The 14125-nt window shown below is 36.8% G+C and overlaps 1 protein-coding gene across 1 annotated transcript in view; it reads left to right on the top strand.

Annotated features, from left to right (window-relative positions):
• LOC150103394 (G1/S-specific cyclin-E-like) overlaps positions 1 to 14125 on the top strand; it is an 86848-nt gene that overhangs the window by 19366 nt on the left and 53357 nt on the right. Inside the window, exon 4 of the mRNA XM_090397701.1 lies at positions 10652 to 10996. Within this exon, the coding sequence (XP_090253827.1) occupies positions 10652 to 10996 (345 nt within the window). The remainder of the gene's footprint in view (positions 1 to 10651; positions 10997 to 14125) is intronic.

Raw genomic sequence — 14125 nt, forward strand, 5'->3', positions numbered from 1 at the left:
CCACATTGGTGGAACTGTACTCCAGGAGATTGATGAGGCCAGGGACTTGGGAGTGTTGGTGGATAGGGAGATGAAGTTTAGGGGGCACATTGCAAAAGTGGCTAAATCAGCTCATCAACTCACTTGGTTGTTGAAAAATACTTTGACGAGCAGAGACAAGCAAGTTATTGTACCTCTGTACCGAGCCTTGATAAGACCTCATTTCGACTACTGTGCCCAGATTTGGTCACCTAGGTTTCTTCTTGATGGGGAGGAGGTGGAGAGGATCCAGAGGCAAGTGACCAAGATGATAGCAGGTCTATGGAATGAACCTTATGAGAACAGGTTGAAGATTTGTGGGTTGCAGAAATTAGTTGTTAGGCGGGAAATGGGAGATATGATTGAGACATTCAAATTGCTAAAGGGTTTATATAGGATTAATTCAGAGAATATTTTTGAGATCAGGACTGGTGGTGGGAGAATTAGGGGACACCTGTAGAAGCTGGGGAAGGGTGTTAGAGCTGGGTTCTTTACTTTTAGAGTGGTAAATGAGTGGAATAAGCTGCCAGAGTCTGTTGTGGGTGCTATGACAGTGAGTGAGTTCAAGGCAAGGTATAATAGGTACTATGAGAATGTCGTATAGTTGTGTGGACATGATGTTTAGGGCCTCCCTCGATGAGTCTAAGGACTCCCTGGAGTCGCCCGTAATAATAAAAAAATTCAGATCTGTCCTTGGCCATGTCTTTCAGAATTTCCAGGCACATTCCACTTGCTTCTTTAACTGCATCCACCCATCTAAATTCTTGGCCTTCCTCTTCTTTTTCCATCAACTTAGCAAGCATCATCTTCTCCAGGCTGTCATTTACTCGCATAATATGCCCAAAGTGTGACAAGTTATGCTTGATGATCATAGCTTCGAAGGTGCAATCTGGCTTTATACTATCACCGATTTATTGGTGTACTTTGCAGTAAGCGTTTCCAAACCCATAATTCAAATGTATCTATCTTCCACTCTTTCTCAGGGTTCAACTTCCACATCCATACAGTACCACAAGAATACCATTGCTCTCACAATTCTGATTTTTGTTGCAAGGCTAATATCTTTGTCTTTAAAGATCTTGCTTAAATTTGTCATTGTTTTCCTTCCGAGTAATATTCTTCTTCTGTACAATGCCCATCTTTATGACATTAGGAAGGGTCCAACAGGAGATGTGCAATTGTTTGCCATTGATGTAAAGATAGGCTGGGCAATCAGGGATGCTACTAATATCCACTACTTAAAAAATGATTTGAATAGGCTAGAAATTTGGGCAAATGAAAATAGCTGTCAGTTTAATGTTAATAAGTGGTTAAGCACTTCGGCATTATGAAATTTCCGACAGCATATTACATTAGTGGGGTTATGCTACAAGAAACTGATGAGGCTAGGTATCTTGACAATGGTGGATAGGAATTCGAAGTTCAAAGGTCACATAGCAAAAATTCCAAATACAACTCAGTGGATAACTGCAAAGGCAAAATGTCTGTCTTATCTCTACATGTCAAGGAAATCTTGACATGTAGATATAAAGTCATTTTACCTCTTTATAAGGCCTTGATAAAAGCACACCTGGACTACTGTGTTCAAATGTTTTTTAACCCACAACCCTTCAATCTGTCACTGTAAGGAGTATTGCACAGACCTGTCAGTATCTTGTTCACTTGCCTCTGATTCCTCTGTACCACCTCCTGGTCCCCAAGAAATCCAGGTGACTAAATCTCTGTGCAATAGTCAAGATTTGGCCGAATCATAGCCTTAATAAAGAGAGATAATGACCTATCTTTATTTGTGAGTGTGTTTTTTCAACATCCAAGTGATGTTGAAAGATAAAATAGCACAATTCATTGTGCTATTTTATCACCTTTTGCAATATGCCTTCTGAACTTTAACTCTTTGTCCACCATTATCTCCAGGTCCCTAACCTCATCAATTTTCTGCAATCCAGTACTGCCAATACAATGCAACCTTTGTAACCCGAAGTGCATAACGTTACATTTTGCAACATTAAATTGACAATCATTATCCTTGCCCACATTGCCAATTTATCCTGCAGGATATCTACATCACTTTTATCAACTATTATTCTCTAGTTTTGCATCATCAGATTATAGAATTTAGATTTTGAGGACAGACTTGCAAGTATGTAGACTACAGACTCTGGTTAACAGAAATGATATGATAGATGTCTATAAACTTCTGAAGGGTGTTATAGGATATCATCTGATGAAATATTTTAATATATGGAAGGTGGGGAGAAAACAGGGAGGGGTATCTATGGAAGTTACATTTGTTTGGCATTAAGAAAGGGATTACAGCTAATTTTTTCTCACAGAGCAACGAGGGAAAAAAAAAAAATAAAAACAAAAATATTATTTCTTGCCATCTTTAAATGAGTTGAAGTGGTGAATTCAACTCGCTTAAAGTGAGTTTGACTCCCTGGAGGTCTTAGATGATGATGATAATAATATATAAATATTGAAGCCATTAACTCTCTCCAAAAAAGATAAGTCAGAATTTGGTCTATCTTTTTATATCTTCAGGTAAGATATGATAGTTGTAGTGTCTGTGTTCAACCTCCCACAATGAGTCCTTGGAAGTAATACTATCTGAAACCATCCAAACAATGAATTTGTCAAAGCATAAATCATACACATTTAGAAGCATCTAGCAGTATATATTTTTCAGGTAAGTTGCTTGAGTTTATTATCACACGGGTATATTAAAGCCAATCCTAGACTTAAGGCAGGGTTCCAGTCTAATGATCCTGCTGTAAGTCAAAAATCACTATATAAACAATAAGGATATGCTTACAATTAACATGCTTGATTGACAAAATGTGTAGGTTTATTCTTTGTTTATAGTGAAATAGCATAATTGACAAATTATAACAGAATTTCTAGGGCTGTTTCAAAAATTTTTACATTATGTTTAACTCTGCACAGGTTTCCTTGTCTACCTAAATTTGCTAAATCTATGCAGGAATCCACTGATTGATACAGTGGTATACTTATATTTTCCAAAGGCTTTTGATAAATTGCCACACCACAAGTTGGTCACTAAACTGAAGCAAATGGGATTGGATAACAGACTAGTGAATTGAATAGGTGACAGGCTATCAGATAGGTAACATTAAGTTGTGTATGGGGGTCTGGGGGAGATTACTAAATTAAAAGAGGAAAGTTGCTAGTGGTGTGCCACAAGGGGAGGGTCTGTTTTGGGACCACTGTTATTTAATTTGTATATTAATGAAATTCAGTTGGTTTAACCAGTAATGTACAACTCTTTGTAGATGATGCAAAACTAGGAGATGAACAGCAGCCCTGACTCTAGTCTTGTTGCAAAGTATTGTTTGGAGCCGAAGTAACCACTCAACCCCTGTGGATACGCAACTTAAACCTAAGGTAACAGAGATGGCTCTAATTATTATGATCTACAACTCTCTCATGGTTACCTATTCTTTCCCACATCACTCCTCCAGACTTCAGAAGAGAAGAAGATATCATTAAAGAAATAAAGAAAATCAGAAATATTGTCTTCCTATACATCAAGATATCTTTTCACCTTCAGAGAACTGACTTGCCTTCAGCTCTCCCATATGACTTGTGGAATTACAAGTACCCAATTGCAGATCTGTCAAATTGCCCATGATTCAATCTACCTCGACACCTCTGGAGTCAGCTAAACAGATTTTAGGACCAGACAAGGCTGCTGTGCTCACTTATTGCATCTGTGGGGAAATTCACACTCCTTTCAATTGTATGGTGCTTGTTTTGATTTCTTTAAATTTGGGAATAGTAAGCAGTCAGATCTGGTGAATAGGGTGGGTGGGTGAGGCAGAAATTGAAAGCCCAAGTTGTGCATTGTCTGTTGGGTTTCATGAGCAGTGTGAGTAGGTGTGTCGTCCTGCAAAAGCAACATGCCTCTGATCAGTTTCCCCATGGTGTTTTTCCTTCAGTACCTCTTTCAGAGCTGTTGAATAAACTGCTGCTGTAAATTTCACTTTTTTGAGGTACTTGGTAAGGATTACAGATCCATATCCTAAAAGACAATTCTCTGCCGACTTTTGGGTTTGGGTCTTCTTTGGCCATGGAGAACCTTTGCATCTCCACTCCATTGATTGGTCTCTGGGTCGTAGTGATGAAGCCATGTTTCATTAACAGTTACAATATGTGCCAAAAATTTGCACCTGATTTCACAAAAAATGACCCAAAAATCCCTTAATGATAGCAGACATTCTCTTTTTTGTCTGCATTCAAACATTTGAGGACTCATTTTGCTTAGAGCTTTTGCATGTCCAGATGTTAGTGGACATGCAAAATGACCCCAACTCATTCCCTGGATATCCCCAGAGTCTTTGCAATGTTTTTGGCTCTGATATTCATCTATCTAGAAGAAATGTGTGAAAAAAAAATATACACAATCATCAGTGAGGTAGGCTTAGATATCAGTCTAGAAAAAGCAAAATAGATTAAAAACATCTACACAAGTGACAGTCACCTCTGTATTAATGACATGCTTATACAACAAGTTGACTCATACAGTTACTTAGAACAAGCAATAAAAATTAATGATGATTTATCTGAACTAGTAAAAAGAAAGGAAACCACATGGCTATTATTCAACAGACTAAAAGACACGCTTATTGATCCATATCTTGACATCTGTGCCAAGGCAAAACTATTTAATAGCGACATTCTTCCATCACTCACATACAGATCAGAAACATGGAACACAAGAAAAGAAGAAGAGAATCTGGATAATTCAGCATGCAATAGAATGTAGGATTTGTAACATCAGCAAAATGGAACGTGTTAGAAATACAGAACTAAGAGAGAGAGAGAGAGAGATCAGACATAAAAGATGTGGTAACTACAGTATACGAAAGCAAGATGAGATGCTAGGCCACATAGTCAGACTCGGGATAAAAGATGACATATAGAATACTCAATTGGCAATCAAGAATAAAGAGAACCAGGAAGACTACCTACAAGATGGGAAGACCAATTAGTGAAATTTATGGGGATAGCATGGAAGAGAGAGGGTCAAAATCATTAGGGACATCTTTGTGACCTGCACGCATTGACAAATCCTGAATGAAACACAGGTCCATCAATGTAATTCATTTATCATCAAGGATCATGGCATGCACTGCATCATTGTTTTCAGGTGTGATTGCTGTGGAAGGTCTTCCTGACCTGGGGGCATCTGTTGTCTCAGGATGCCCAGTTTAAACTTAGCCCATCTGGCAGTTGTTGGATATGTTGGGGCATAATTCGCCAAAGTCTCACAAAGTTCAGCGAATCTCAGTTGCAGACTTGTCTTGCACCACAAAAAACTCTGATGACCTCCCCCCTCCTCTGTGTCTTCAAATTTCTTCGAAACTTCTGATGTCTTCTTATATATCCTGAAGCTAAAGAGCAAATTATTACAATTTGATGAAACATGAGAATCAAAGGGTTTTAAGACATGTTCTTTCTTATGGTTATATCAATTGGTTTAATATCATTTTTGTTCTAAGTGTTTATCAGAACTTTGACATTGTTAGCATTCAAGAATGTGTGAGCAGAACTAATCTAAGGTGGTATGGCTACTTAAATAGAATGGGTGAGAAAAGATTGGCAAAACAAGTGTTTTATGCCAAGATGGCAGGAAAGAGACAAACAGGAAGATCAAGGTCTTGGTGGATTGATTCAGTCAGAAGTGCCTTAGATGAAAACAAAAGATACAACAGTATTGGAGCACTAAAAAGTAAGAGACTAATTTGGAGGAAAATTGTTGATAGGAGATTTTTCATAATGTAAACTTCATCATGTAGTGTTGTCATGGCCTGAACATCCCTTTAGGGGAACATATCATGAAATTGATGAAGATTAAGTGCTTGTATTGCACATTTGGATGAGCAGTGGAACATTGCACCCTTTCATTGGAAAAGACCTGTTTGATTTTTGTCATGACAAGAGGAACCTTTATAATGGCTTTTTCATTTCTGAATACTGAATTGTATGCTGATCTCATACATAGTTTTTTCTCCTGGAAACTCAACTCCTAAAATCCACAATATTATCAAGAAATTCCAAAGAATATTATTTATTATTATCTACACTCAGTATTAACTTACAGTTCTAAGAAATTAGAGAATTCAAAGAGAAAATGGTTTGACTTGGCGACATTTTAAGGATGGAAACATGACCAGTTGAACATAAATTGAACAAGAAAAAAGACCTGCAGAAGCACCTTTTACAAGATGGCTGGATGTAGCGAAAGAAATAAGACAACTAGATGAACTCGTTAATCCAGATGCAGCAGAACAAATAACGAGGAATGTTGCCAGTGTTAATTCCATTTGGGAAGATTTGAATAGACTTTTAGCTTATTCAAATAAATGAGGTTGTACACAGCCATATAACTTTGGAATGCAAAGCTGGCTGTGTACAGTACTGGTGAAACTGCTTTAACATCATGAGATTCAAGATATGAGATTGATGGTAGACTGAAGTTCAGTGTGGGAAAACCACTGCTTGCTTAAGATCATTGTTCATCCATCTCACTCCTACTGAATTTATTTGCATAACTCTTGGTTTGCAGTTAGTATTCTTGTCAGATTCATCCTAATGAAAAAAAAGCAGTAGTTATGAATAAGGATTCTTAATTTATACATTTTTTTTTCACTACTTTACAAAACTACTTATTTCATGACAAAAAAAATTACTAGTATTATATTTTCAATACTTGAAAGATAAGCACATGAGTCACTGTATACTCCATCAGATATAACTTAATAATTATTAAGGTGTAAAAGCAGTCATACTTCACTTGCACTTTTGTGTTGCATCTGAAGAAATATGAAACAAATAAAGAATGCCTAGTTTATAACATAACAGAAATATGTAATTTAGCAAATTATTTGCTTAATTTATATTTCTTAGTTTTATATCCCAAAAACATTTTTAGCTATATGTGTACAGTGGGTAGCTAAAAGAAAATTAGTTGCTGCAAAATTTTATTTATATATATAAACTGCAGTTGTGTGTGTATGTACTTGAATCGTCTTTTTCTCATCGAAGTAATGCATGCAGTTCCATTATGAATAATTCTCAGTTATGTCAGTAGATGTATATCCTTTTTTTGTTTGGAGTGATCTTGGTTATTTAATTTTTGTGTGTAAAGGATTGGGATTACATTCAGCTCTGTCTTAATTGATTTTACTGAATAACAGCAGAAATTTGAAACCATCATTTTGTTATATCACCTGATTATGATTTCCAAGTATCACTTGTCTACCCATACCTGAATTCTGACATCAACTTTCCAAGGCCTTAACTATTGCTTATGATTTGGTGCATCTGTTTTGGCACTAGTGTGTAATGAAACTCTTTTCTTAATGGATGAAAAGAAATTCTTAAGATTCAAATTCAACAACCAAGTCAAGCAAGCATTATCATTTGCCTATATATAAAGAAGAACGTACTAGAGCTGTTGCACAAACTGAATAAGAATTCTGCACTAGGAACTGATGGGATATCACCACAGATGCTACGTGTTCAGCTGAACTGTCTATTCCCTTGATCAGGCTATATGAGTCTCAGAACAGAGAAGATTCCACATGAGTGGAAAGAATGTATGGTAATTCCATTGCCAAGAGTGGTGCAAAGACTGATGTATCCAACTATCGACCAATCAGTATCTCAGGAGTGATGAAGATTTTGGAAAAGTTGGTTAGAGCTCACATTTAGAAATTAGTTGACAGAATCTCTACTTTGCAATGAACAGCATGAATTTACCAAGGGAAGGTCATGTTTTAGCAGCTTGCTCACATTCTATAATAATGCCCCCCTTTGAGTTGGACAAGGGGGAATGGATACACAGAGATTACTTTGGGATTTTGCTAAGGCTTTTGACAGAATACGACATGGGATACTGTTGCATAAATTGGAGAATAATGGATTGGATTATAAACTACTGGCATGGATAAGAGGATGGATGACTTGACAGATATCAGGAAGATTCGAGGTGTACCTCAGGAATTAGTCCTTAGACCATTGTTATTCAATCTGTACATACATGACATTGGGAAGGATTTGGTGTACCTCAGGAATTAGTCCTTAGACCATTGTTATTCAATCTGTACATTAATGACATTGGGAAGGATTTGGCATGTGACAAAGCTATTTGCTGCAATGCAAAGATAGGTAGGGTAATCAGAAATGCTGCTGATATGCAGTATTTGCAGAATGATTTGAATAGGCTGGAATTGTGGGCATGGAAAAATGAATGTCAGTAAATGTAAAGTCATTCACTTCAGTGTGATTAGATATCCAATGTCGTATTATATTGGTGGGATTATGCTAGAAGAAACTGATGAGGTTAGGAGTCTTGGAAATTTAGTAAACAGTAAGTTGAAGCTCAAGGGTCATATAGCAAAAATTGTAAATACATCTCAGAGAATAATGACAATGCTGAAATGAACCTTGACATGTAAAGATAAGAAAGTCATTTTGCCTCTTTATAAGGCCTTGATGAGACCTCACATGGACTTGTGTGCAGGTCTGGTTTCCATGGTGATTGATACAGTGGAGAGTGTCAGAAATGATATCAGAATTTGGAATACAGATTATGAAGAAAGATTGAGAATTTGTAGACTGCAGACATTAGCAAACAAGAGAAAGAGGGATAATATCATTGAGACTTCTGAAAGGGTTATACAGAATTTCAGTAGATGGAATTTTTATTGTGAGGGTGGAGAAATTGATGAGAATGAATGCGATCAAGAAGAGGATTAAGGCTAGACTTCTCATTGAGTAGTGCATGATTGGAATGGATTGTCATTGCATGTTGTGTATGCAAGTAGCATGAATGAATTGAAGAACAGGTATGACACCTAATGTGAGTAGCATGGTCTCCCTTGATGAGTTCCTGACTGCTTGGAGGTCTCTCTTAATAATAATATTCCCCTTAACACACACCTGATCCCATTTGTTTTCAGATATATGATATGTATGTAGTTCACTAGCTGAAACACTTTTTTTAAAGCATATTTTTGGTGAAATACTTAATCTTAGGTGTTGGTAGATAGACAAAAACTGTAGTACTAATATCTCTCTCTCTCTGCTTTCCCTTAAATTCTGTAAAAGTTTAGGTGTTCATGTAATCTTTGGCACATCCAAAATGCATTCTAGCAGAGCAACTGTTGGAGTGATGATATTAATGTTCCCATTATTTCTCATTTGAAATTATCTAATTAAGTGACTACAAATGAAAAGTATGATGAATAACTTTTGATTGAATCCATTCAACCACTACATTGCTTCGAAAGAAGTCAACAGACACCCTCCAGGGCAGGGTATATTGTGCCAAGTAATTGTGTGTTTGTAGCTGGTATAATTTGTAGGAATATGATGCTTCAAAGTCAGTGCAGCTGTGTCTAGATGAAATGGCTGCAAGAAGGGGACTGACGGAGTTTGGAAGAGGCATTGTGATAGGATGCCATGTTTCAGGCCTATCTGTTTGGCAAATTGTTCACAAATTGGGCCATCCCAGATCAACAGTCAGTGATGTCATATTGAGATCGAAGCACAATGAGTCAACTGCAAGTGCTACCCACAGTGGATGACCCATTCATCAAATGTGACATCACGTAAAAACTGCTGTCATGTTGAGAACTGAGTTCCGGGCATTGACGCTAGCATGAGACTTACAACGTTGATTTCCATGACAGGACTGCAGTATTCAAGCCCTATATTACCAGAACCTACATGCAGCATCGTGTAAAGTGGGACATGGAAGCTTGGAAATTGTTATTGAGCAACAATAACAACAATCATGCTACTCCTTCTATTGAGTAGATGGACAGGTGTGATGGATGTCTAGCGAAACATCCCTTATGATAGTGCATAATCCCAAATATAAAATTTGGAGGTGGCAGTGTGATGTGATGGTATAGTCCTGGTTTGGCTACGAACCTTGAACTCTGAGTGGTATCTAAACATTCTATACTATGCAATGCGTCCTACTTTTGTGGAATTTCTTTGGAACCATTATCACTTTCTAGTGCACTCTGTCATAAAGCTGCTGCTGTAACTGTATGGTTGGTGGACATGTACGTCACCAAACTTGACTTGCCTCCACAAAGCCTTGATTGCAATCCTATTGAACATCTTTGGGATGAAGTGGAGCATCAGGTCAGGTTCAGGGACATCTTCCCCACAACAGTCCAGGACCTCATTACATCCTTCAGGAAGAATGGTCCATAATTTTCGTTGATTACTATCGTATGCTTGTGGAAACTATACTCCATAGGATTGCTATAGTCATAGTAGTGAAAGGTGGTCGTTCATCTTATTAAGGTGGGCACCATGGCTGTTTCTTCCTCGCACTATGATGTCTGTTGACTTCTTTCCAAGTAGTGTATAACACAAACTTAAACCGTCTACCTTTAAATATATTTGTGAAATACTGTTGCCAGTTCATTGGTATGCACCATGTGTTACTAGTAGATACAATTTCATGGAGATAACTAGTATTTTAGTCACTGAGCTTAATAGTCGTGATTTTAGGGTTAGAAAAGTTTAACTAATTTTTCAGCATCAATAAAATAATCTCACTAATTGGTATTTTTTTGTCTTTACTTCATAGGCATGTGTTACTTCAAGAAGTAGCAGTACCTGTTCAGGATCAGAAGAAAGTAGCACCTCTCCAGAAAGAGACTTCTTAGATAATGACAATGGAAAAATAGCATCATCAGAACTTCTTACAGTCATTACTCCTAATCATTTCAGAACTGTTACAAATTCTCATATCAGCCACTTTGTTTTCAGTAGAGAATCTCCTTTGCCACAATTTACCTGGGCAGATGCAAGAGAAGTTTGGGAGGTAATGGTATTTAAGGATGCTTTATATGTTCGAGATCATAAGATGTTAGATAGGCATCCTGCACTTCAGTCAAAAATGCGAGCTATATTACTGGATTGGTTAATAGAGGTGGGCCCACATTATATATTATTTTTATTTTTAATTTTAATTAATTTAAATATGATGCATTCCTGAAAACTTGGACATTCCTCCATATACATATGGGGGGGGGAGAATATGTGCATTTGATAGACTAATACGTAATGATTTGGTCTTATAAAAGTAAATCATAGTCACCATGATCATGCCAATTACACCAATTACACATAACAAGCATGTCTTGACAAATGGTCTTTGAGTGACACAGATAATTGTTTATCATAATTGTAGATTCTTAATCCTGTGGAGATCGTGACTGATCTAACAGATACAAACAAATTGTTTAATCTAAATATTTTTACACATATCCAACGTATAGCTTGGAGGTCATGAGCAGCTATGCATGCATATATTACGAATGATATTCCACACTGTTTATGCAGTCAGTTTCAGTTTAACATGTGTTATGTTAAAGGTGTGTGATATTTCATAGTAACTTGTATCTGAGAGATACTGCGACCTCCGATGTCAGTATAACATTGATTTAGGTTTTTATATATATATATATATATATATATATTATTTACCGTTGAAAATGGCTGGAAAAATCTATCGATTGGATAATCCATCAGATGTTGAAGAGATTTAGCGATTTTGTTACTCAAGTGCAATGATGAGAATGATAGTCAATATCTGAGTAAATTGTAAAATGTATCTGAGAGATGCCACAAACTCCAATGTCAGTATAGTATTGGTTTCGTTGTTTTTTTGTTTCTTTGTTCAATAATTTCTAGATTGTAACTGAAAATAAACCATCATGTATTATATTTGCAGTTTTTTTTTTTTTTAATTTTTTTTGTATTGCATTTTAGCATATACTAGTAATAAATGTATCTCTCAGATACACGCAACCTACCTTGCACTTTTTTCACCTGTTACCTCCACAGGGTTAATAATTAACATGTATTTTGCAAAAATGTAAGTACATTTTCTTCTCTCTAATCTCGTGCTTTTTCCATTCATAAGACAGTTGTTGTTGTTCCAGTGTTGGATAGATGACTGGATTTTTACAAAGATTTGATATTTGGAATCTTTAAAAAAATTTGTTGCATCATCCTAATTTTCATTTAGTCTGTTTTCAGGAAACCAAAGAAACAGAAGTTGTGTTGAAATGTCTTGCAATTATTGAATCCTTGGGATTCAGTTTTGCTTTCAATTGAATAATAAACAATAACAATCAATTGGCACAATTGATTGTTATTATGGACACCTCCACAGGTGCATAGACCTCATCACTAATTGAACTCTTTCTTAATTTCCAAGGATGGCCCTTAGTTCTCCCCATGCTAGTTGTGTGTGTGTGTTCTGTCGTCAACCTTATGGTTGGTTGGATAGCAGTATGCTACTTAACTAGGGAATTGATTATGATACAAGGCGGTTTCCTGTTGCCTTACTGTGTTTTTTTGTCTAGCTGTGTGTGTGTGTGTTCACAGGACCCTCCACCTCCTTGTGAGACCAGCTAACTCACTTTTAGTCAAAGACCTGATAAAGGTTCCTCATGTCACAGATGGGAATTGAACCCAGGTCTTCCCAACCAAATAGGTCTATACCGACTGAGCTATGGAGGCTCCATGTTGGTCATGTACTAAAAAATTTCATTTGTGTCAGTCCTTTAACAACCTTTAAGTACCTTATATGTCTCTATCATGTCCTCTCCCTTTTCCTCCTATCTGCCAATTTCTGTAACCCATATATCTGCCACCATTGTGGTCGCCCACCTTTGGATTCTTTCCACCTCTTCTGCATCTCCAAGGAATCCAGGTCACCAGATCTGTGTGCAATAGTCAGGATAGGCCCATATCAATGCCTTTATAAAGAAGTATGTGATCATCTTATCTTTGCTTGTTAGTTATTGGTTCTTCAATAACCAGGTATTCTATCAGGTATTTTAGTGACTTTTGCAATATGCCCTCTGAACTTCAGAATCCACCAGCACTCATAAATCCCTGACCTCCATAATTTCTCAGTTCAGTTCCATCAATGCAGTACATAGCTGATAATCTTTTCATCCCAAAATGCATTACCTCACACTTTGACACATTTAACCTACCATCCATTCTTTTTTGCCCATACTGTTAGTCTATGCAAGTCATCCTGCGAGATCTTCACATCATCCTTATTAACAATTGCTCTACTCAGCTTTACATCAATAATAAATAACTGAATATTTCTCCTCAGATCATATCTTATATCATTAACATACAAGTTAAATAGCAGTGACCTCAGCACAGAAACTTGTGGCATATTGCTAGTCACACATCTTCTCCTGAACTCAAGTCCTTCACAAACTACTCTGTCTATCCATTACCAACCCTTATATCCCACCAGCTTCATATCCAAGCCCATTTGCTCCAGTTTATGTAACAAAGTTCTATGCGGTACCCTGTCAAATGCTCCTGCAAAATCTAGCAGTATCAACTGTTACATTAGTATTAAAAGTGAGTAAATTACTGAGGCATGACGTACACTTCACAGAACCATGCTGTCCCACATAAAGTATCAGATTTCTATCCACCCATTCCTAAATCTTGCTTTTAACCTACTTCCCTAATATCTTGACCACCACTCCTGAGAAACTGATTGATCAATAATTTGCTACTTCTTTCTTGGCATTTTCTTTATGTAATGGAATCACTTTGTCCTCTTTCTATTCCCTTGGGACTCTCCCATAGCTGATACTCAAACTAAAAAATCTGGTGAAAAGTGCTGCCAGTACCCTTAGCACATTCTCTTAATATGCAAACTGATATCCCATCTAATCCCATAATTTGGGATTAAACAGATTGGCATACTTTGAACTCATAATAATTCCATAGCTTTCTGGATGGAATTAAATCAGATCTGGTATTTAAGGATCTCTGAACATTTGCTGAATCCTTTCAAGTTGGAATTCAGCTGCTGAATATGGCATGTACTCTAGACATGGTTAAAAAAAAAAATTAGGCAAAACAAAATTGTATACACCAAGACATCAGTTATGAAGAATCTTGCAAGTCCAGTTAGCCAGGTTATGAGCGACTGTTAAAGGAGAGTTCGAAGAAATAATTATTTCTGAATTATTATTTAGAAATGATTTCCCACTTTTTTTTTTCTCTGACA

The sequence above is a fragment of the Typopeltis vanoorti genome, chromosome 9, assembly GCF_054136105.1.
Source record: "Typopeltis vanoorti isolate ZY-2024b chromosome 9, IOZ_Tvanoo_1.0, whole genome shotgun sequence".
Classification (NCBI taxonomy): Eukaryota; Metazoa; Arthropoda; class Arachnida; order Uropygi; family Thelyphonidae; genus Typopeltis; species Typopeltis vanoorti.